The following is a 22,995-nucleotide window of genomic DNA, read 5'->3' on the forward strand; positions in this document are numbered from 1 at the left end:
ATAAGGGCTATAGGAGTGGAAAGGTAATTTTTTCTAGCCTTCCTGAGGTAGGGTAGACCCCCGAAACAATCTTGAGATTGAGAAGAGTAAAACAAATAGAAATTTAGTAATGTTTATACGTCATGCACACTTGGGAAATACTCAGATAAATGAGTAAATCTCCAAAATCCATGACTTTGAGTTCAGGTTTAAATGCCATCTTCAACTGAAACAAAGAAAGAAGGCCCAGCTGTGGGGATCTGGGCAGGAAAAGCTCAGTCAACAAGGGAAAGTTGGTCTTGCAGACTGAAGTTTGTGCCTTCTCCATTGGTAAGTGTTTCTAGTGATTAGAGACATCTTTCTCTTCCTGGTGCAGACAGGGAGATACCCTGACATATCATTTCTTTTAAAGATGTAAGTTTCTCTTTCCAAGGGCTAAGTTTTCCTTTTGTTCTTAGAGCTTCTCCTGAGTCTGCAGTTTCTCAAAGTAACCAGCTCAAAATTATTCTTATGCCAAGGAGGCATATTTTGGGTGGCCTATTCTGGTCTCCTACAGTTATAAGTTTGGGGTAGTGTGTCCTGAACCCCATCTGTGTCTAGCAATGCAGTGGTCATGCTTTTCTGCCTTGAGAGCCCCCAACTCTGTATCTGACTGGGGCATATGAGGCATTGCAACCAAGCAGAGTCGATGACAGCAACCATCTATGCTCAAGTATTGTTGGAGAAGGTCAGGGAAAATATTTGTAAATGGTAAAGTACTACACCCATTAGGCATCTTTATTCTTATACACGAGGAGGAAAAGGAGGAGGATAAGAAGGAGAAGAGAAGGAAGGAAAACTCCAAATGGCCAAAGCACTTTCCACTGGATCGACATTTTACAATCTTTAGTCCTTTGAAAAAGCACGCTGGCTGGGTGCAGTGGGTCGTGCCTGTAATCCCAATACTTTCGGAGGCCAAGGCAGGCAGATTACGAAGTCAGGAGTTTGAAATCAGCATGGCCAACATGGTGAAACCCTGTCTCTACTAAAAATACAAAAAAAAAAAAAAATTAGCTGGGCATGGTGGTGGGCGCCTGTAATCTCAGCTACTTGGGAGGCTGAGGCAGGAGAATCGCTTGAATCCCAGAAGGCGGAGGTTGCAGTGAGCTGAGATTGTGCCACTGCACTACAGCCTGGGCAACAAGAGCGAGACTCTGTCTCAAAAAAAAAAAAAAAAAAAAAAAAGAAGAAGAAGAAAAGAGAAGAAAAGAAAAAAGCACCCTGTTTCTCGTTGGTTTGGAAATGCCCTGAAAGGTTCTGAGTGCTGGCAGAAGCCATCCCACTATCACAAGAGGACCAGCTCCAGGTCCAGGGAACTGGAAGATGAGATGCCAAGGCTGGCCAGAGCAGCCGATAGGGAGGCCTCTTGGCTTGGTGGTCAGAACTGGGCCCTGGAGTCAGACAGACCTGGGCTAATGTGCTTTTTATGTGGCCCTAGGAAGTCAAGCCTCAGTTTTTTCATCTGTAAAGGGGGTGATAATAACAAACTAACAGCCTTCTAGGAGGCACAGAGTAGGTGTACGGATTGCTATTAAAGACAGTGAGCCAGAGGACACAGCTCCCACTCTGGCTCCAACCCCAACCCCCATACCCGCCGCCCCCTATCCCGTAGAATCCACCACACACCGTGAGGTCGGTGCAGCTGTCAGCCCCGTTTATCTTATGTGGAAAGTGGGGCACAGAGAAGTTAGTACCTCATTCAGAGTCACACAGCTGGTCAACTGCAGAGCCAAAATTCACATGGATGCCTTTCTGCCTCCAGAACCCACCCAGGAGACTCCATGAAAAGTGGTTGGGAGTGGGGGTCACACAAGCCCTCTCCTCTAAGACTGGAGTCCTACAAGCTCTCCTCTTCTCTTTCCCAGGGTCTGTTGACCTACAGGCAATACAACAATCAGGAAGAGTCAGAATCTTTCTCACAGGCTCCTTTTGGAGGAGGAGGCGGGGCCAGGGGCCGCGGGGCTGGGGGCGCGGAGAGCGCCAGGCATAAGGCTCATGGGCAGATGCTGCCATCTCGTGCAACTTCTCTATCACTGCAATGCTCACATATTGGGGTCACTCACTCACTAGGGTCTTTCTTTCCAGGGTTACTGGATACCCATGTGAGGCACAAGGATTCTGAGAGGTAAGGTTAGTAGTTACGGTGATAAAGCCATAACTGTGAACTCATAAATTCTCTGCTTCCACATCACTAATTTATTTTTTAAGAGACAGGGTATTGCTCTGTCACCCAGGCTGGAGTGCAGTGGCATGATCATAGCCTCCAGCAGCCTCCAGCTCCCGGGCTCAAGTGATCCTCCCTCCTCAGCCTCCCTGAGTAGCTGGAACTATAGGTGCAGGCCACCACTCCTGGCTAATTAAAAAAATTTTTCTTTTTTTAGAAATGGTGGTCTCACTATGTTGCCCAGCCTGGTCTCAAACTCTTGGCTTCAAGTGATCCTCCAGCTTCAGCCTCCCAAGATGCTGGGATTACAGGTGTGAGCCACCATGGATGGCCCACATCACTGATTTGAATTCCAGTCCCCATTCTGACTCTAACCACCTCTCCTTACTGTGTGTTGGTCAGTGGCTCCCTCTGGGAATGTTCTGGATTTCCAGGAGATGCCAGCACTGACTCCTGTCTCCCCCACATCCGTCAAGCATGTCCTTCCTTCCATCCTCAGGCAGCTTAGATCCCAAGGTCCACCATGTCAGTAACATCTAAACTCCCATGTCCCTCATCTTGTGGCAGCGTGGGCCCACCCTGGGGGAGCCCAGCTACAGCTGACAAATGATCCTCACTGGAGAGTCCCCAGCAGACCGGCGCGTCCACTTGGAACTCACAGTTATCAACACCAGATGGGCCTGAGGATTGCCTGCAGGCCTACCACGTGTCTTGGCTCCTGCTTGCTGCAAGAACCGTTGCCATCTTCCTCCTCCACGTGGCCCAGGCCCCTGAACACACTCCTCCCGGAGATGGTCTTTATGGAGAAAACAGAGGCCACCAGTTAGGGATGCTTTCATTTCTCAGCGCCAATCTATCTCCTGCTGCACGGTTACAACAGGGAAATTGCTCTGCGTCCCCTCCCCCCTTTTCTTTGGAACTCCCGTTTGAGTTCTTTTTATAGAAGTACCACCTCCATAGAGATTAGTGTGCAGATTATAAGTGTAGAGTTCATGAATGATCACAGAATGGTGACATCTGTTTCACCAGCACCCGGAACGAGAAAGTGAACACTCTTAAAGCCCTAGAAACCCCTCTCCTCTGGTCACTATGTCTACAAAACAAATGACCCCCAAATGTAGTGGTGCCAAAATAACTTTGTTATGATACAGATTCTGTGGGTTGGGAAATGGACAGGGCGGGATGAGGATGCCTTGTCTCTGCGCTGCATCCTCACTCGACCACCATGGCTGTGGCCTCGGCTGGAAGACCCAAAGGCTGGGAACTGGAATCATCTGAAAGTGTCCTCCCTCTCTTGTGTCTGGCAATTGATGCTGGCTGTGGGCTAGACTTCTGCTGGGATTACTGTCCACAACTCCTTCAAGTGACCTCTTTCTGTGGCTTCTTAGGCTTAAGGATATACAGGGTGTTTTTAGGATCCAACCTTGAGAGTTAGGCACGGCTACTTCTGCTGTTCTGTGTTGGTCAAGGAGTCACCGATGTCCACCCAGGATCCAGAGGGAGGGGACATAGACTTCACCTCTTGATGGAAGAGTGCCAAGGTCAAGTTGGAAGAAGAGCATGTCAAGTGGTACATATTATTGCAGTGATAGTTGGAAAATATAATCTGCTATGATGGTCATATGATCTTTGTCTTTATTTATTAATGTGGTAAGTTTACATTAATTGATTTTCAAATGGTAAATCAGCCTTGCATTTATGGAATAAACCCAACTTGATTATGATGTATCACTTTTTAAAAATATTACTCTGGCCAGGTGCAGTGACTTATGCCTATAATCCCAGTGCTTTGGGAGGCTGAAGAAAGAGGATTGCTTGAGGCCAGGAGTTTAAGACCAGCCTGGCAGCATGGTAAGATTTTGTTTCCACAAAATGAATAGCTAAATAAATAATTAAAACAATGTGTTGCTTAATTTTTTTGTTAGTATTTGCTTGGGATTTTTGCATCTTTGTTCATGAGAGAGTTTGGTCTATGGCTTTCTTTTCTTGTAGTGTGTGTTTTGTTTTGGTTTTTGCCTTAATGTGTATTTTCTAATTTTAGTGGAATTACACTAGCTTCATTTTTTGAATCATGTTTCTATGATATATCTTTCTTCATTCTTATAATTTTATCATATATCCTTATACGTAAGGCGTGTTTCTGGTAAATGGGGCATATACTTAAAAAAAATCCACTCTAGCTATCTTTACCTTTAAGTTGAAGTCTTTTGTCCATTTATATTTAATATAATTACTGATGGACAGATATATTTGAGTTAATGCTACTACATTTTTCCCAATAGCACACCTTGTCTATGTTCCTTTTTTCCCCTCCTTTCTTGTCTCTTTTTGGATTGATCAATTTTAAAACTTATTTCTTTCTCACTTCTCTAAGTTAAATATTCTCTAGAGTTTATATTTATCCATACATGATTTACTAGGCTCTAATATCAATTAGTAGTACATTTCCCACTTTCCCAGGTGTTGCAGGTACCTTAGAATACCTTAATTACACTCACCCTGACCCAACTTTTGTGTTACCATTTTAACATGATTTACATTATTTTAAAACTCACAAGATGCTTTTTTTTCTTTTTTCACAGTTCATATTAATTTCTATTTACTCACATATTTACCCATTCTCATTGTTCCTCATACCTTCCTGCATTTGCTTCTTCCTGGAGTCATTCCTGTAAGCCCAAAGGCTTACATTTCTGGAGCCCAAAGGCTTACATTTCTGGAGCCCAAAGACTCCATTTCTTTTTAATGTCGGTCTTTTAGCAATGAAGTTTCTCAATTTTTATTGGCCTGGAAATGCCCTTTGCCCTATTTTCACCAGGTCTAGAATTCTAGTTTGGTGCTTATTTTCTTTTGACACTTTAAAGATCATTTCACTGCCTTTTGCATTCCATGGCTTCTGTTAAGAAGCTAGCTATGAATCTTACTGTTCCTTTGAAGGTACAGTCGAGCCAGGAGAGGATGCCCCGGTGCTGGCCCCGCCACCATCCCACCTCCTTGGAAAGAGAAACACAGTTTGAGGGGCACTGGGAAGGAGGTCAGCATCCAGGGCTCTCACCAGCCTGGGGAATCCAGATCCTTCCTGGTCCCAGTCGCATCAATGTGAAAGCAGTGGTGGCTGCTTTCATATTGTCCCACTGGACCTGTGGCCACACATGGGATCCAATCCTGCCGCAGTGCCCAAAGGGCAAGACTTCCAGGGGGCTGGTGGGTGACCTCTCTTTCACCCAAAGGTTGACCAGCTGTCTGGACCCTAGACTCTTTCGCCACCCTGTCCCCAGCCCCATATACATATGTATATACATGCGGTCTCAGGTCAGCCAGATTTTGGGTGGAGGTAACGCTCTTGTCTGGGGCTCTGGACTCTGTGTGTCTAGGACTTGGTTCAGGTATGTGTGAGGATTTATGTCTCAAGTGAGGTGCGTAGGAGGACTCGTTCTCTGTCCTCATGGGGGTCTGGACCTGCCAGCTTTTAGAGTCAATCAGGGGTCTAGACTTCCAGGGTCAACCAGATGTCCGGTGAGGGTGAGATTCAAGTCTAGGGCTCTACTCTCTGTGTGGTAAGGATTTATTCTTCATGCAAAAGTGGACTTAGCGTCTGTGAGAACAAGGATCTTCTGTCCAGTGTCAGGGTTGGGATATAGTCCCTGGTGTCAAAGATCTGCAGTCTCTCTCTCTCTCTCTGGGCAGGTGGGCAGAACTGGGTCCTGAGTACACTAGATGTCTGGACTCAGGGGATAAAAAGATGACCAGAATCAGGGCTCACTCAGATGTATGTATGTGTAGTTTCTATTATCTGTTATTTTTCTTGGTCCTGTCTATTGGGATGTCCAGTAATTTTTTACTGAATGTTAGACATTGTAAATGAAAACTTAGAGGCATACTGATCTTCCCACAAGGAGGATTACTTTTAGCTTCTGGTAGGTGATTGGAGTGGGGATTAAGAATGGCTGGGTTTCAGTCTTTTTAAGGCCTGATCTGCTTCCTGTTTGCTCTTATCCTAGGCTGTGGCCCTTCAGAGACCCCCGGTCAAAGGCTGGGTTGTTGACCAGGGCTCCCCCTTCACTCCCAGTGTTGTCCCCTGTAGTGGTGGGTCTGTCAAAGCTCTGCTTGGTTTCTCAGCCTCTTAGCCGCTGCTTTCAGTTTGGCACTCACTGATTAGAAATCAGTAAGTGACTTGGGCAGAGGGGCTGGGGTGAGGGGAGAAGGACAGAATATCAAATTTCCTTGAGCTTCCCTTCTCTCTAAGATACTGGTTTCTCAGATCCCCGTATCTGTTTTGGTAGTGCTGAAGTGGTCTTGCCCTGACTTCCCCAGTTATCCTCACTCATAACCTGCCTTTATTTTCTGTGTATCTTTACATATAACATTTTTAAATTGTCTGTCTTCCTTCCACCAACATGAGAACTGTAAATGTTTGTTTAGTGGAAGCAGGATTGTGTTGAGCTGAGATTGAACCTGGCTAATCATCTACGCTAGCTCAGATGCTCTGGAGTTCTGGTTCCAACCCAGGTGGGCAAGGTACTAATTGTCCTGTGTTTTTCCATCTATGAGGCCAAGAGTAGGGTCCCTGTCCTGACTGTCTCCAGTGGCGTGGCAGTGGGATTAGTTCTGGTAATCAAGGAGAGCATTGGTATGAAGGTGTTTGGGGAATGCCACAAAGGTACATCAATGTCAGGGGCAGTACAGACTGGGGAGGAAGGGCTACAGCTGGCTTGTGTTTCCCACTGCGTGAGGCTGTAGTGGGAGCACTGGACTGGGAGTCAGTGCTCTAGCCATGTGGCTTGCTGGCCTTCTCCTAGCTACATAAAAAGAGAAAATGTAGGGCACATGGTGCTTTGTAATCTCAGGTGTCTGCAAATGCAAGGAGCGTATTCTTCCTTCTTATCTTCATCTAATGGGCGAGAGGTCATAGTGATCATCCAGAGAAACACCTGCAACTGCTATTGATCCCGATGATGACAAAATGGAAAGAGATTCATATGATTACTCTCTTAATATTTACACATATTACCTCATTTAGTCCTTACAGGAAGCCTATAAGGAAGGGCTTGTCATCCTTATTGCGGGAAAATCTGAGGTTCCAGGAGTTTAGGCAATTGGCTCAAGGTCACATGGAGAGCAGATGGTAGAGTGTGGCCATAAACCAAGGTCAGGCTGACCCCAAAGCTTGTTCCCTTAAACCTGCAGCCGAGCTGGAACTATGGATAATATGAGCTTCATAATTATCCTGTGGGAATTGAGGAAATGGAGGCAAGCCACCAGAACCCCGAGGGAGCACCAGTTGGCACATGGATGCTGAGCCCAGCCATGCAAGAGACTGGGAGCACTTCGGAGGAGGAGAAGAGGCAGGGTGGGCCAAGAAAGCTGTTTTCAAATATTTGCAAAGGTGGTATGGAGTGGAAAGCTTAGACTTAACTCCCATTGATTCCTATGGGTCAAATCAGCCCCTACAGTGAAAATGCCAGCTATTATTACAATTAAGAAGTAGTGTTCCTCATCTCTGGAAGTATTCAAGGAGAAACTGGGGAAGCCCTTGTCTGAGCCATTGTGGAGGGAATTCTGGAATCAGATGAGGATGGATTAGATAGCAGCCAAGGACCCACATCTCTGCCATCCTAGAAGCCTGTGAGATAGATCCTGATGAACCCCCGAAGTCCTTGGCCATAGCCTCTGCCTGGTGCACCCCCTTTGGGTAATTGCAGTATTTACTGAAGTGGGTGCTGGGCCTCTGTCCCTGGGAACCTGGTAGCAGGGGAATTGTTGCAACCTGAGGGCCTGGTAGCCAAGCCCTGCCCTGAGTTTCATCAGGCATAGCCGAGGCTCGTGGGGAGAGGACCAGCCTCACCCTCCATCCTGCAGAGGAATGCAGGAGGGAGGTAGCTGGTGTGGGCATCATGGTCCCCTGATGCAACCCCGGGAAGGCAACACCTGGGCAGGGGCCCCTGGCAGTCTGTACAGAGGGCCAGGGATTCAGGACTGTGTCCTGGCCAGCAAATCCCTGAACCTAAGCCTGACTTTCCCCAGCTTCAAAACCTTCCCATAGCTTCCCATTGCCCAGCGGATCACAAAGTGGATGGATCTTGTTTGGCCTGCAGTTTACAAATAATTGGAGCCAACAGTTACAAATAGAATGATTTCACGTATGTTTCTGAATCCTGGTTTCTGGTTTCTAAAAGCAGGAGGATGGAGCAGTCCTGGGCACTCACAGATATGGGTAGTGAGAGCCTACCCCTTCCAGTGGGCTCTGTGGTCACCAGTTGGCCATAGTCCCCACTTCTCCCTATTGCTTCCCTATAGCACTGCAGCCAAATGTGAGAGGCCACTGAATAGGTTATCTGTTCTCTATTTCACTCAAGTAGAGACCCATGCTGCTAAGAAAAGTGAGAAATGAATGATGTGCTGAGACAGCCTGATGTTTCAAGAAATAGCCGAGCAGGCACATTTCTTTGTGAAGTAAATTGCTGGTTTGGCGGCTTCTCTCATTCACATGACTGAGCAGCCTGGACACATTCATGTTTTTGACCCGTGGTCTGTGGACAAACTCCTGAGGCCCAGCTTCTGTGAGTTGACTCCAGTGCCCAGAAGCACATCTATGTGAACCCAGAGCAGGTGACAAATAGGGAGCCACACCCCTCTGTCCCTCCCAGATCCAGGCTCCTCCTGTCCTCTCTCGGATTCCCCCAGCCACTCTCCCCATGCCGGACTTTTTCTCCCCATGCCGGACATGCTGCACCCAGGATAGTACTGTTCCCTGCATCCCAGCCCCAATCTCCACCTGCATACACGTCACCATCTCTCGAGGCGGGGCAGCTAGAGGGACCCTTCCCATCTTCCTGCCCCCACACACTCTATTGGTACCATCTCAGGGTGTGTGGTACCAGCTATGTGAATTCACTTTGTATTCTGTGAGCTGCTTGGGGGCTGAGTCCAGGCCTGATGTATCCCCTTCCCCCAGTGCTGGGCCCATCTGGGGATTAGAGCAGTATTTATTGAATTTCTAGGTATTGAGGACCCTCATGTTGAGGAAGCCTTTTAAGTTGAGGAACTAGGCTGTGCAGATTCGAGCCAGCCCCAGTGGGCCTGGATGCCCAGCCCCTCCTGATTGCAGGAAAGCAGGATCTCACTGGTGCCCCTCCCCAGATTCCCCAGCTCCTGGGTTGGGGTCACTGAGAGGACATCAACTAACATTCATATAAACAGGCGCGAGTAGGGCCTGTGACCATCTGAGCACCTCTGGCAGACAGCAGCCTTCACGTCTAGCCTGCTAAAGGGACATCAGCATCTTTTCTTAGTAAGAAGGGTTTTTTGTTGTTTTTTTTAGAGAGAGGGTCTCACTCTGTCACCCAGGCTAGAATGCAGTGACCCCATTCAGGAGTCACTGCATGTTGAAGTTGCAGCCTTCAACTCCTGGACTCAAGGGATCTTGTTGCCTCAGCCTCCCAAATAGCTGGGATTACAGGTGTGTGACACCTGGCAATTTTTTAAAACTTTTTGTGTAGAGATGGAGTCTCACTGTGTTGTCCAGGCTGGTCTCCAACTACTGGCCTCAAGCAATCCTCCTGCCCCGGCTTCTCAAAGTGCTGGGATTACAGGTGTAAGCCACCACACCCAGCCAAGAAGTTTCATGAAAGAAAGCTATTGTAAACTTTTGCCTACAAGTGTCTCCCACAAAATGCATACCTGACAAGCTGTGCCTCAGGGAAACCAACCCCAGTGTTGGAAAATATCATCTCTTCCAGAAAGCCTTTCTGGACCCCCAGGCTTGGTCAGGAGTCCCTCTGAGCTTCCAAAGCCCCTCACCCTGTTGACATGTCTCCTCTTTTGATTGTAGCCTCCCAAGGGCATTTTGTGCAACTTTTGTCCTTTACCCTGGAGGTGACCAATGCAATTGGCTGAATGGGTTGTTGAACCAGAGCATGGTTGTCCCCTAAACTATTTGTGTTTTGAAAAATCAGGACTTGGGCCGGGCGCAGTGGCTCACACCTGTAATCCCAGCACTTTGAGAGGCCAAGGCAGGTGGATCACGAGGTCAGGAGTTCGAGACCAGCCTGGCCAACATGGTGAAATGCTGTCTCTACTAAAAATACAAAAATTAGCTGGGCAGTCACCTGTAATCCCAGCTACTCAGGAGGCTGAGGCAGGAGAATCGTTTGAACCTGGGAGGCGGAGGTTGCAGTGAGCCAAGATTGCACCATTGCACTCCAGCCTGGACGACAGGGCAAGACTCCATCTCAGAAAAAAAAAAAAAAAAAAAAAAAAAAAAAGAGAAAAGAAAAATCAGGACTTGGGAAGTCCTCATCTCCAGGTCCGCCTGTCCCTGGAATGTTCTATGCAGGGCAGGTGTTATGGTAGAAATAGCGTCTTGTTGGCCGGGCATGGTGGCTCACATCTGTAATCCCAGCACTTTGGGAAGCCAAGGCTGGTGGATCATCTGAGGTCAGGAGTTCAAGACCAGCCTGACCAACATGGTGAAACCCTGTTTCTACTAAAAATACAAAAATTAGCTGGGTGTGGTGGCGGGGACCTGTAATCCCAGCTACTCCGGAGGCTGAGGCTGGAGAATCGCTTGAACTCTGAGAGGCAGAGATTGCAGTGAGCTGAGATCATGGCACTGTACTCCAGCCTGGGCAACAGAGCAAGACTCCGTATCAACAACAACAACAAAAAAAAAAAAAAAAAGAAGAAAAAAAAAAAAAAGAAAAGAGACAGCGTCTTGTTGATAACAAAAAGTCACTGGATTCTTCAGGCCCAGTTCTAGGGAGGCTGGGGTCTTGGTGTGAGATGCCCATGCTGGTGCAGGAGACAGAAGCGTTTTGATGGCAGCTTTTCCTATCAAATGATGAAGGAGGGAGACATCGCTGTTGAGAGAGGGGGAGGCAGGCAGCCCCAGCCTTCAGTGTCCTGCACTGGGGCTCTCGGAGAGCTTTAGTTAAAGGTGATGATGGAGTTCCAGGATAGTCTGGTTGAGCCTTAGCAACAAAATGAGACCGTCTTAGTAACAGCAAGCAAGGGAAAAGCCAGGGACCTCCACGTGCCGTTAAGGGAGCCTTCTAGCTAGTGGGATGGACGGCGTCGACAAAATGAATTTCCAAGCAGTTACTGGAAAAATAAAACTGTTTCATGTTTATACCTCAAGGGTTTGAGGCTTCTGGATCAAACCCATTATATTTAAATAATTACACCTACAAATATGTGTTTGTATATGCACAGATCTTCCTAGGAGGCTACAGAAGAATTGTAGCAATTGCCTCTATGGGAGTGGGGTGGGGACTAGGGACGGGGTGGAGAGGGAAACAAAGTGGAGACAGAGGAAGGAGGGAAATCTACTTTTCACCGATTCTGTTGTACCTCTTGATTTCTTTTTTTAAAATGGTAGGCTGTATCATTTTCAATTAAAATGGACAAAGGTTTTGAAACTTTGCTGAGCAGTACTAGATGAGGTTTTCCTGTGTCTGACCTCAAGCTGTCAGCTGGAGTTGGAGTGGATTTCCTCTTCTTAGGGTCCCTAGTGGAGAAGGGGGCACACCTTCACGAGTGACAGGCCTGCAGTGTGCTGGCTGTGACAGGCTGGCAGGTTGGGAGGGTTCTTGTGCCACTGGCTCTGGCCCCTCACTGGGCACCCACACAGCCCCAGGCTGCAACCAGCCCCTTTGCTGCCTTCTCCTGGTTGTCCCTCAACCATCCCCTGGGCTTGGCACAGAAAGGAGGTTTCAAGGGGTGCGGCTGTCACACTCCTGCCTGGAGCCAGGACCCTGACCCCTGCCCTGCCAATTACAGAATTACACCAGCCAGAGGGCTCTCACAGGGTAGCAGGTCTACACCCCACATTTCACAGATGCGGAAACTGAGGCTCAGGGAAGGATAGTGACTCCACAGCACCAGGGCTGGGACCCAGGTCCCCAACCTTCAGGACCAGAACTCTTTGCACCCCACCTGCTGCCCAACCTGATTTTAGGTGAGCTTCCAAGGGACAGTGGCAGGTAGAGAATGAAGGAATTTAAATGGGTCCCCTTGACTCCCGGGGGACCCCAGACTGTCTGCCTGCTTGTGAGGGCTACTTGCATGAATAGCTGCTCCACGCCTGGCTCTGCCCACTCCTTAGCTGGGCGGCTGCCCGCCCCCTGTATCCCTCCCTTCACCCCCCATCCTCATGAAGCTGTCCCTCTCCTCTTCTTCTCCCTTATAAATCCTTACCCCCAAATCATCTCTGCTAGGAAGGTCATGCTGAATGTGACCGTTCCAGTCCTCTGGGTCCCCAGGGAAAGATGATGATCTGAGCCTGGGGATCTGCATGCAGGTGGGTGCCACTGTGCCCTGCCTGCCCCACCTCCTCTGCCAGAGGACAGACGTGGGTTTTCTCGTCTTGGTAACTTTCAGTCTCAGACCGAGCCCACAGGTGTTCCCCATTCCCAGGGGGACAGCTAGGTGATATAGCCACATAGAACCCAGAGCCACAGGTCCCAGAAAGTCAGGGCTGGCAGGGCCTATAGGCACCACATACTCAGGTTGTGAAAACAAGTTCCAAGGTCAAATATATCTGGGATCTCCATTAATATGAGGAGACCCGCTTCTTCTTGCAGGGCCTTTCAGAGCCTTTAACATGCTGATGGGCAACATGACTGTCCAAGATGGGGCCAGAGGGTGCTGTCACCCCAAATTTAAAGAACCTACTCATGGAGCAGGCAATCCATGCTGGGAAATGCTCAGGCCAGACTCAACTCACAAAAGGAAAGACTTGAGGTCCACAGGCCGGAGGGGACCAGCTTGAAATGGGGCCGCTGCTAGTCTTCTTACAACACTTCTGTGCACATTAGAACAACCTCTCCTCGATAGCAAGGTACTCCTTTTATTAGCACAAGACCCCTTTACTGCCATCTGCTGGAAACATCTCAGCAAATACACAAATCTACAACATACATGGGAATGGAGCCACCCTCCCCTTTAGATATGGTACTCTTGCCCAGTGCATTACCTGCCCAACCATGCCTGGCAGCCTGGGGTGGAGTCATATGATCCCAACCTGCCCATCACTTCCTTTCAGCCTGCACAATAGTCATATATCCTAGGTGAGATTTCTGAACTGACCCCGCAGCCTCAGCACCCTTGGGGATACTCCCTTCTGAACTCCTCAGAGACGGTCAGGGATGCTGGGGCTTCATCTCTGTGTCATCCCTCTCACCCATTACCTAGCCCCTGGCAGACTCACACGACGAACTCCTGAACAGATCCGGACGCACAGGGACCGGGATCCAGATGCACCACGGGCTCCTCCTTGCTGTGTGACTCTAGGGAAGTCCTCACACCTCTCTGAGTCAGTTTTCCCTTCTATAAAATGAGGCAGTTGGGCTTGCTCATCTCCTGGGGGTCAGATAGCTCTGAACTGACAATGACACCTCCACCTTCCATGGAATTTTGAGAAGAGCAACACAGTCATTCCCAATTACCAACAGGAAGACAGCCAAATGCAACCCAGATTTTATCAGACTAGGAAATATAATTTATTTCATAAAAATTAATTTTGTTACAATAGGAATGCTAAAGGTTATTTATAGGTTGTAGTTTACAGAATAAACAGAGGTGGGGTTGGGGGCCATCCCTGGGGCCCTGCACCCGCCCCTCCCGGGCATATAACCATGTCCACGGACCTGGCAGGGGTCCAGCCCTTTGCCCCACCAAGAGCTCCCTGCACCAAAGCTGCTGGTCACCTCCCCTAAGAGACCCGGCTCAGCTGCCTGGGAGCTGGGGAATAGGGACCAGAGTGCCCTGGAGGGTCCAGGAGATGAGGAGGGTCCCCTGCACCTTCAGGAGAACCCCTACCCCTGAGCTCTGGAGCCGGGGGCACTGTGAGAGAAGGCAGAGGGAGAGGCACGTAGAAGATACACTGACTGACCCTGTGGGCTCAGGGAGGGCAGAAGACAGGCACACCAACCTCCAGACGTCCAAACCTGGGACGCAGAGGAGCACACACACATGCTTGCTCAGGTGGGGACACGTGCACGTGTTCTCGGAGGGGCACCCTGATGTGCTCACAGAGAACAGCACAGGTACACGCACACGCACGCACACGCGCACCCCAGAGAGGAGAGAGAGAGAAACACCTGCGTAAGGGCCCTGCAACCCCCAACGGTACCTGAGCTGCTGCCCACCAGGTACACGCCCTCTGGGGCTACCTCTCGGGTCTGAATTGGAGGAGAAACCACCGATTCCACCCCGGAGGCAGACAGCCTCCACAGACGGATGGAGTTGGCAAATTCTTTCTGGGCATTTCTCGTAGAGCTGGACGGTTTGAACCCTCCCAGGAGGCTCCAGTCAATGGGTCTGTGCTCTAGGACATGGTGCACATTTCCAGAAGTCAGACTGGAAATGGCACCTGGGTGGCTGGCTGCACCTCATCCGTCAAGCTCCTGTCTTGGGGGCAGAGCAAGCAGCTTCTGAGGGTGGGGCGGGGAGGACAGAAAAGAACAGGGAGGAGGGGCACGACAGATCACAGGGTCCCCTACGGAAGCCTACAACGGTGTGTCTGAACCCAAAGAGCCTCAGACTGCAGCATTCTAGGTATGAAAAGGACACTGAAGCCCAGAGAAGGCAGTGATATGCCGGAAGTCGCACAGCAGTTTAATGGCAGATTTGCAACTCGATTCCTGGTCTTTGGACGGCCAGGCTGCATGTGGACATGTCAGAGCCTGCAAGGGGAATGGCACCCCCTGTCACGGCACGTGTGGTCTAGCCTGGTCAGACTGCCCTCAAAGCCACGTGACCGAGGCCCACACGTGTGCATGGGCTAACAGTGACCAGTGAGGCTGAGCCCATGGGACGGGCACTTCGGCAGGGAAAATGCCTGTCATCTGGCACTTTCCTTCATCCGAGGCAGCATCCTGGTGCCTGGAGGCACCAGGGTTGAGAGCCTTAGTCTCAGCCTCCAGACCCAGTCAGGGTCCAGCCCCTGATGCAGACCTGGCCCTCAGCAGCCCTGGTAGAAGGAATCCTCTCTCAAATCTCCAGGCAAGTCCTCCTCTGCCCACAGCCAGGCCACACCCCAGGGGGCTGGTGGGTGGTAAGAAGCCCCGCGAGCTGCCGAGTCCATGGCAGAGAAGCCAAGCTGGGGACGCTGGCTGGAACTGCAGCCCTAAAACCTGCCCTCCTCTCAGGATATCAGACTTTCAAAGGCCAGGATGTGCTGAGACGGGTCCCAGTGGCTGCTCAGAGGCCTGCTGGGGCACGCCCTAGGGTCACTGCCCGGAAGTGTTGGGGAAGCTGGCACTTGCCCTGCCTGGAGTGCCAAGAGGGAGAGGCCTTTGATGAGGCCTCTGTGCTGGCTGCAAGATCCTTGTCCCAGCCACTGCCAGGCAGTTGCACAGGGCAGAGACTCATCCTGCACCATGCAGGGCCCCTGGAACAGGTTGGGTGGGGGTAGTGTGTGCCGTCCCCTCTACCCTGGCAACCCCACCCACTGGGAAAGGTTATTTCAGATCTCCCAGACCATGGCGGGGTGGGTAAGAGGAGGGTTATAGGAGGTGCCTGTGGAGATCAGAGCTGGGAAACCAGCTTCTCAGCCTCCTCCTCCACTCCTGGGCATGCAAAGCACAGCCAGGCCACCCGCCTCCCAGCCTCCCACACTGCAGGGTTGACTGACACTGGGAAGCTCCGGCTTCTGGAGCTAGAAAGGACCTCTCAGCCATCACTCTGGTTTACAGAAGGAGAAACCAAGGCTCGGGAAGGGCAGATTCTGGATTCCTGGCCATCAAGAGAGCGTCACCCTGCTCCAGAGGCTGCTGGGCTGAGGATGGGATGAGGGTGTCAGGGCTGGCCCCACCTTAGGGTAAAGCTATCCAGCCCCCAGGAGAGAGATGTCTGTAGAGGACTTTCCTCCCCCACTTCGTCTCTCTGTTTGAGTCCCACTTCTGAGCCACATCCCTTTCTAGGAGCCACCAGACCAAAACCAGACTGGAACATTCTCCCTGGCTCACAGCCAGCCTCCTCTTTCATCCCAACTTTCCTAATCCAGATTCCCAGGAGCCCAGAGGTATCTCCCTGGGGCTGTGGGAGGGAGGGCCCACCCACTCCAGCCCTTAGCACTCCTTGGCTTTACAGATTCAGCATCTGCTTAAGATTTTAGAGGGAAATCTAGCCAGCTAAATCTAGACAGTGAAAACCCTGTCTGATCTACTCCCTGCACAACTGGGGAAACTGAGGCCTTGTCAGAATTCAGTCCAAGATGGATTTGTTAGCAGCAAAGTACTCTCTGTTCAGTCTCTCTCTCCCCAATGCACACGCGTACATGTACACACACACACACACACACACACAGAGGCACATTCACTCCTGGCCAGAAGTGTGTGCCCATTCTCATCCACACTCAAGAAAAGAGTTTTCTATTTTTTTGTGTTGTTTTTCATTTTCTTTTTTTTTTTTTTCTTAAAAAGGACCTATCCAAATAATCTGGATAATAAATCATTAGCGTTTCCTAAGAAACTGGGTTTTTCTTTTCCCTTGTGGTTTTGGTGTTTTTCTTCTTCTTTGAGCCTTACTAGCGGACTGAAGCTTTCTTTCTTTCCTTTACCTTTTTGCTTTTGGACAGGAGAAAGCAGTTTGTCTGAATTGTACTTGACTCTTCAAAGAGGAAAAGGGCGTGGAAGCAGAAGGGGGCTTAGGGAGAAAGGATAAATCAATAAGGGAGGAAGAAAATGAAGAACGGAACTAAAACCCATGGAACTCAGAAGTTGCCAGGCTGAGGGTAGGGGGGTGGAGGGAGGGCCTCCTGCCTGCCCCAACCGCCTCCAGAGGCTTCAGCCCTATCTTGGTTCCCGCACGGAGATCTCAGGCCAACAGACAGAGAACGGGGATGGAGAAGGAACTCTGGGCCCTCTAACAACAGAGTACATGGATTTTCTAAGGCTGGTTGTGGTCTGGGGGTTGGGGAAGAGGAGGAGGAGAGGCAACTCTGGCTGTGAACTGGGAGGAAGCAGAGGCCAAACATCCTCATCAGGAGGCTCCCGCAGGCCTCCCTGCACCTGCCACCTGTCAGTCCCTGCCAGCCTGCCGTCCCAGGAGGCTCAGCAGTCCCCGTCAGTGGCCACAGCCACCAGCATCTCACTCTTGCCCATCTCCTCCAAGGCACTCGCCAGGCTGTTGAGGTCCCCATCGTCCTGCTGCAGAGCTTCCCAGAGGTCCAGGATCACACCCGTGGGGCTTGCTTTGGTGGCAAAGTAATTCAGGTACCTGGCAGAGAGAAGGAGGGCACTGAGGTCCCCAAGCACTTAGCTCCTTCCTGGAGCCTGGGGGTGAAGGGGCACAAGGGGAAGTGGGAAGGCTGTGAGCTTTGGTGTCCTACTGTCCTGGGTCTGAATTCCAGCTACTGTGTTGCGGTCTGTGTGGCTCTGGGCAAGTCAGAACCTAGAGCTCAGAATCTTAGTCTCCTTGTCTCTAAAATTGGAACAATGCCAGTTACCTCTCAACAAGATCCAAGATCATATAAAGTAAGGGTCTAGCGTTGTCTCTAGCATGTAACTATCTTGTTCATCATCATCGTTATTATCATTGAAAGACACTGGCCCCAAGAGAGAATGACCACATGTAGCATGTGCTCATTCCTCCCACCTGTGTTCCCTCCTGCTCCCATGAACTCCCCTGATAGGAGGAACAAAGCCTTAGCCATCTTTGTAAGTCCTACTCATTTCTAGTAAACGTCTTATCTAAAGCATCTGCTCAATGCAGGTTTATTACACATCTTTCAATACATATAATACTTATTATCATTGGCTTTATATTCATTTATCCAGCATTTGAAGTTCTCCAAAAGAGTTTTGACACCAAAGTGTATCTCAGCCAGTCAGCAAGCATCTCCAGAGCACCTTCTCTGTCCTAGACACCAGGTGCTGACAATGATGGCACCAAGCTGATGCCCTGGCTTTGAGTCTCCTGCTGTTCTGTGAGACGGGCAGGTGGAGCGTTATCCCAGCACAATGGGAAAAGAGCAGGGCCTGAGAGTCTGCCCAGCTCGAGGACCAGTGCTCTGAGCATGATGCTCCTTGAGGGAGCAGTACTCTTGAACTTTGCATATCCAGTCCCGAGTTCCTGATTTGCCACAAATGGTGGCAAAAGGGCGGCTGGTCTGGGAGCTGGTCTTGGCTGTCAGGCTGCCTGCCCTGCCTACCCCTGTGAGACCTTGAGGACGAAGGCAGATGGGGGTGGGCTGTGGTTTGGGATACTCACCGGTCCATAGAAAGCTTCTGCGCCAACATTCGCCAGTCATTGCCCCGTGAGTTGGGGGCATCTAGGCTGTTGCATATCTTCTGGCGGATGGACAGCGGGATCTTGAAGGCGTAAGGTCCCAGCTGGGTGGTGACGGCGCTGCCAGGGGCAGAGCAGAGAGTGTCCAGGGAGCCAGCAGGTGTCTGCAAGGGTGGGGACCAAGAGTGAGAGGGGCACAGCGCTGGGCACTGCTCTCCAGCTTCCCTCCCCTTGGACTGTGAGCTCATTGAGCCTTGAGTCACTCCCACCTCCTCTGGACAGGCTCCCACTGTTCAGGCAGGGGCTTCTCACTTGAAGGGTCGGTTCCCAAGGGCAAGGCCTGCATGGACATCCTCCAGGCCTCAGGGGATGCACCATGCTTACCTAAGGCCCCAGGCAAATGCAGATGCAGCCTCATAGTTAGGAAGCCCCAAGGAGCCCCAGCCACAGTCTAATCCACATGCACCCATTTGTACAGGTGGAAAGTGAAGTCTAGAAAAGGGGAGTGGCTTGCTCATGGCCACATGCCAAGTTAGTGGCAGACCTGGGTCCAGACCTGTATCCAGTGCTCTTCACAATGCCCCACGAGGAGGATCTAGTGCTGTCACCCTGGGTGGCCTGGGATTTCATCTCAATCCAGGTTTATAACGGTTGAGAACCATAGGCCTGGTCCTTGCATCAACCTGGGTTCAAATCCAGTCTTGCCATTGGTGCATAGTGTGCAAATCCTTGCCCTTCCTAAAACCTACGTTCTCACCTCCCAGGTGGGGATCATATCTGTCATGCATCTCCTGGTGCTCATGAAGATTTAGTGAGATCATGTAAGTTTTCTGGTATATGCCAAGCATGTGAATGACACTCAATCAATACATGATGCTTGTTAGCAAAACATGACCAAATGTCTGCTCAGACTTGGGAGGTGAGAGGGAACTACGGGGGTCTGCGTGCTGCAGCCCAGCCCCAAACCCTAGAGGTGTCCTCTGGCCCTCATCTCCATCAGCATGGTGTGCAGCTGGAATATCTGGCCTCCCTTCCCTCACCTCCGCCAGTGTGGTGTGCAGCTGGAATATCTGGCCATCCTTCCCTCACCTCTGCCAGAGTGGTGTGCAGCTGGAATATCTGACCCTCTTCCCTCACCTCTGCCAGTGTGGTGTGCAGCTGGAATATCTGGCCCCTCTTCCCTCACCTCCGCCAGTGTGGTGTGAAGCTGGAATATCTGGCCCCCCTTCCCTCACCTCCGCCAGAGTGGTATGCAGCTGGAATATCTGGCCATCCTTCCCTCACCTCCGCCAGAGTGGTGTGCAGCTGGAATATCTGACCCTCTTCCCTCACCTCTGCCAGTGTGGTGTGCAGCTGGAATATCTGGCCCCCCTTCCCTCACCTCCGCCAGAGTGGTGTGCAGCTGGAATATCTGGCCATCCTTCCCTCACCTCTGCCAGAGTGGTGTGCAGTTGGAATATCTGACCCCCTTCCCTCACCTCTGCCAGTGTGGTGTGCAGCTGGAATATCTGACCCCCTTCCCTCACCTCTGCCAGAGTGGTGTGCAGCTGGAATATCTGGCCCTCCCCTTCCACTTGCCGAACGCAGATCTTGCAGGTGAGCTCTGTGGAGGCCAAGCTGTGCCTCTCCAGGGTGAAAGTGCAGTGGAGGGCCTTCTGGCTGCCGCTCCAGATGTGATAGAAGGGGATCTCCTGCAGGAGGAGGGGGTCAGGACCAGGCAGGCAAGGCCAGCCTGCCCTGTCCTTATGGAAATGGAGACTCAGGGAGAGCTCGGGGAGCTTCGGTGGGCAGTTCAGGTCTCTCCACCCAGATGGGGAGAGGTCAAGTGCCCTAAGCTAGCCAGCTGAGTTGGTGTCAGACCCTCAGTTCCAGAAGGGAGCTGAGGCGGGGTACGTGAGGGAAGGAAAGGCACAGGTGTGTGTGTGTTGGGGGCTGGGGGGCCTCATGGTCTCAGGTGCTGCTGCGTGGGCAGCAGCAGGCTGTGGCTGTCACAGATGAGATGGACAGTCTGCCAGGAGGGCATGCCCTGAAGGGTGGGGAGCCTCTGTGAGGATGAAGGGCACAGGCATCTGTGCGTGTAGGGATGTGACAGGGCAGAAGTGTACATGTGGTTACCCACTGCCCTGAATTTGGGGATGTGCTTGGGGATGGCTGGGAGCCTGGAGACTGGGCTGGGAGAAGACAGAGACTGTGAGAGACCCAGGGAGGCCACAGGGCAGAGCCGGGAGGCAGAGCCCGGGAGGGAGCTGGTCTTCCCAGGCAGCCCTTAAGTGTTGCCCCTCTCCACCCATCAGCCCAGCCCTCACCTGGTATTTGGCCAGCAGCTTGCTCCTCCAATGGGCGTGGGGGAGGTCATGGAGGGAGAGGCGCAGGTTGTGGTAACTGTCTTTGAACATCAGGGGTTTCGGCTCCTCCACCAAGTAGCCACCCAGAGTCCGCTCCAGCTCCAGCACCTCCTGTGGGCCAGGGGCATGGGGAAGGGGAACCCATCACACTTGGCCAATGGGCCTCTTCTGCTGCACTCTGCAGGGCAGGAGTCAGGGGCCCATCTGAGTGCGTGGCTGGGCATTTGCAAGAGCTCACAGAGGGCTTATGGTGTGAGAAGATGAATGGATGATGGATGGATGGACAGACAGTGGGAAAGATGACTAGATGAATGAATCCATAGATGATCGTATGGCTAGAGGGACTAATAAATGGACAGATGGATGGATAAACAGATCGATGGCTAGAAAGATAGACAGATGAATATACAGTTGGATGTACAAGGATGGGTGTATGAATAGAAAGATGGAAGAAAAGATAAATGAATAGATAGAAGAGTAATGAATAGGTAAACAGATGGGCTGCTGACTGAATGGGTATACGGTCAGATGAACAGAAAGACGGATGGATGGATGAACAGACGGACAGATGGATGGATAATGGATGGAGGGTTGAATAAACAAAGAATGCCATCAGGCCAAAACCTGGTAACTTCCCTCTTGATTTCTATAGCACTCTCTGGCCAAAGCTGGCCATTAGCCAATGCCCCAGGACCAAGAGGTCCAGCTGCAGGAGCACTTCCCAGGCACCTCCCACCCATCGCAGGACCACTGGCATCTCAAGCCAGTGTCCTCCCAGCAAGGGACACTCCTTCTCCCATGGGCCTCTTTCACCTATGCTGTCTGCAGTGTGGGCTTTGGGACAAGTCCCATGAGTCTGGGAGATGAAGGAGCTGGATGGGGCCAGGCAGCAGAAATGGGAGGTGCATGGAGCCATGGGAAAGGACCATGAGGCACTGAGGAGGGCAGATGGGAGGTGGGAGGGGAACGGGCTCACGCACAGCCAAGTATCTGTATGCTTCCAGGGTTACATCAGGATGAGCCTGAGCTCCTGAGAATGGGGGAATGCACAAGGGCTCTAAGGCTGGCAGGGAATAATGGTGCTAACACAGGGCTCCATACCTGCCATCATCAGGCTCTCGGTACTATAAGACCCTCCCCTCTGCTTCCCTCCCTCCTGTCCCGACCACCCCTCATCTGCACGACCCTTCCTTCACTTGGGGCATGGCTCTCCATCCTTCTACACATGCTAGGAGCCTGGCTGTCAGCCTTAACTTCCCCTCCCACTGCCCATCCCATCAGTCTGTCCATTCCACTGAGCACACACAGCATCCAGCCCCGCCTCTCCTGGCTGCTGTCACTCCCTGTGGCCCAGGGGCCAGTCCCTCTCATCTACCCACCCCAAGTATAGCCACAGGGGCTTTCTAAAGAGCACCTGTGAACAGGTGTCTACCAGGTCCATTCCCCTTCCTGCCGCGTGGATTCCAAATTCCTTGGCACAGGCTCCTGGGAGGCTGAGCCCTGCCCATCTCTCCTGCCCTCACATTCACACATTCCCTATGCCTTTCAGCTGAAACGCATATGAAACGCAGTCATTTCCGTCAGTCTGGAATGCCCTTCACTCCTCTCTGCTGAAACTCCTACATGTCAGCCTTCCCAGAGACCCTCCCCACCAGCCCAAGCCCCTCCTGGTCTCATGCTCCCTCGGTCCTGGGGCAGACCCCATCAGAGCCTTCAGGGATCCCTGGTCTGCCTCCCACCTCTAACCTGGATCTTGGAGACAGGCCCTGTGCCCAAAGCTGTTTCAGTGTGTGAGGGCCGCATGCGTGACCTAATAAGGCTGGTGGTGGGGAAGGGTTCCTGGGAGGGCCCATGAGCCTGGTGAGGGGGATGCTGGCAGGGATCATGCAGCTGGCCGGCCAGGGCTGTGTGGGCACCTGCAGCTGGCCCTACCTTCAGTGCTACAGGTGTGTCCTCCAGGCAGTAGACCCGGAGGCTGTACTCCAGGGAGGTGCAGAGGGCGGGGGCGAAGACGGCCAGCTGGAGCCGCTTGACTGCTGAGCGGGAATAGGACTCGCCCGTGAACACATAGGTGCCCAGCTGGTCCAGCAGGATATGGCAGGCCCTGGGCTCCAGCTGGCAGTAGCAGGGTGTGTTCAGGGTCTCCTCATCCAGGGTCACCACCTCCTGTAGGGGACAGCAAGGGTGGGGTAGTGGTCACAGTTATTGAGGCTGGGCCAGAGGAAAAGGGCTTTCTTT

General features: G+C 51.4%; 1 protein-coding gene across 2 annotated transcripts in view; it reads right to left on the bottom strand.

Annotated features, from left to right (window-relative positions):
- Nucleotides 1–13,642: 13,642 nt before the first annotated feature.
- UNC5B (unc-5 netrin receptor B) overlaps nt 13,643–22,995 on the bottom strand; it is a 90,848-nt gene continuing 81,495 nt past the window's right edge. For both annotated transcript variants that reach the window (XM_025397398.1, XM_025397397.1), the window contains 5 exons: nt 22,690–22,923; nt 20,719–20,868; nt 19,939–20,103; nt 18,395–18,576; nt 13,643–17,401 (listed from right to left, as the gene is read on the bottom strand). In XM_025397398.1, the coding sequence (XP_025253183.1) occupies nt 17,236–17,401; nt 18,395–18,576; nt 19,939–20,103; nt 20,719–20,868; nt 22,690–22,923 (897 nt within the window). In that variant the 3' untranslated portion in view covers nt 13,643–17,235. The remainder of the gene's footprint in view (nt 17,402–18,394; nt 18,577–19,938; nt 20,104–20,718; nt 20,869–22,689; nt 22,924–22,995) is intronic.

The sequence above is a fragment of the Theropithecus gelada genome, chromosome 9, assembly GCF_003255815.1.
Source record: "Theropithecus gelada isolate Dixy chromosome 9, Tgel_1.0, whole genome shotgun sequence".
NCBI classification, from domain to species: Eukaryota; Metazoa; Chordata; class Mammalia; order Primates; family Cercopithecidae; genus Theropithecus; species Theropithecus gelada.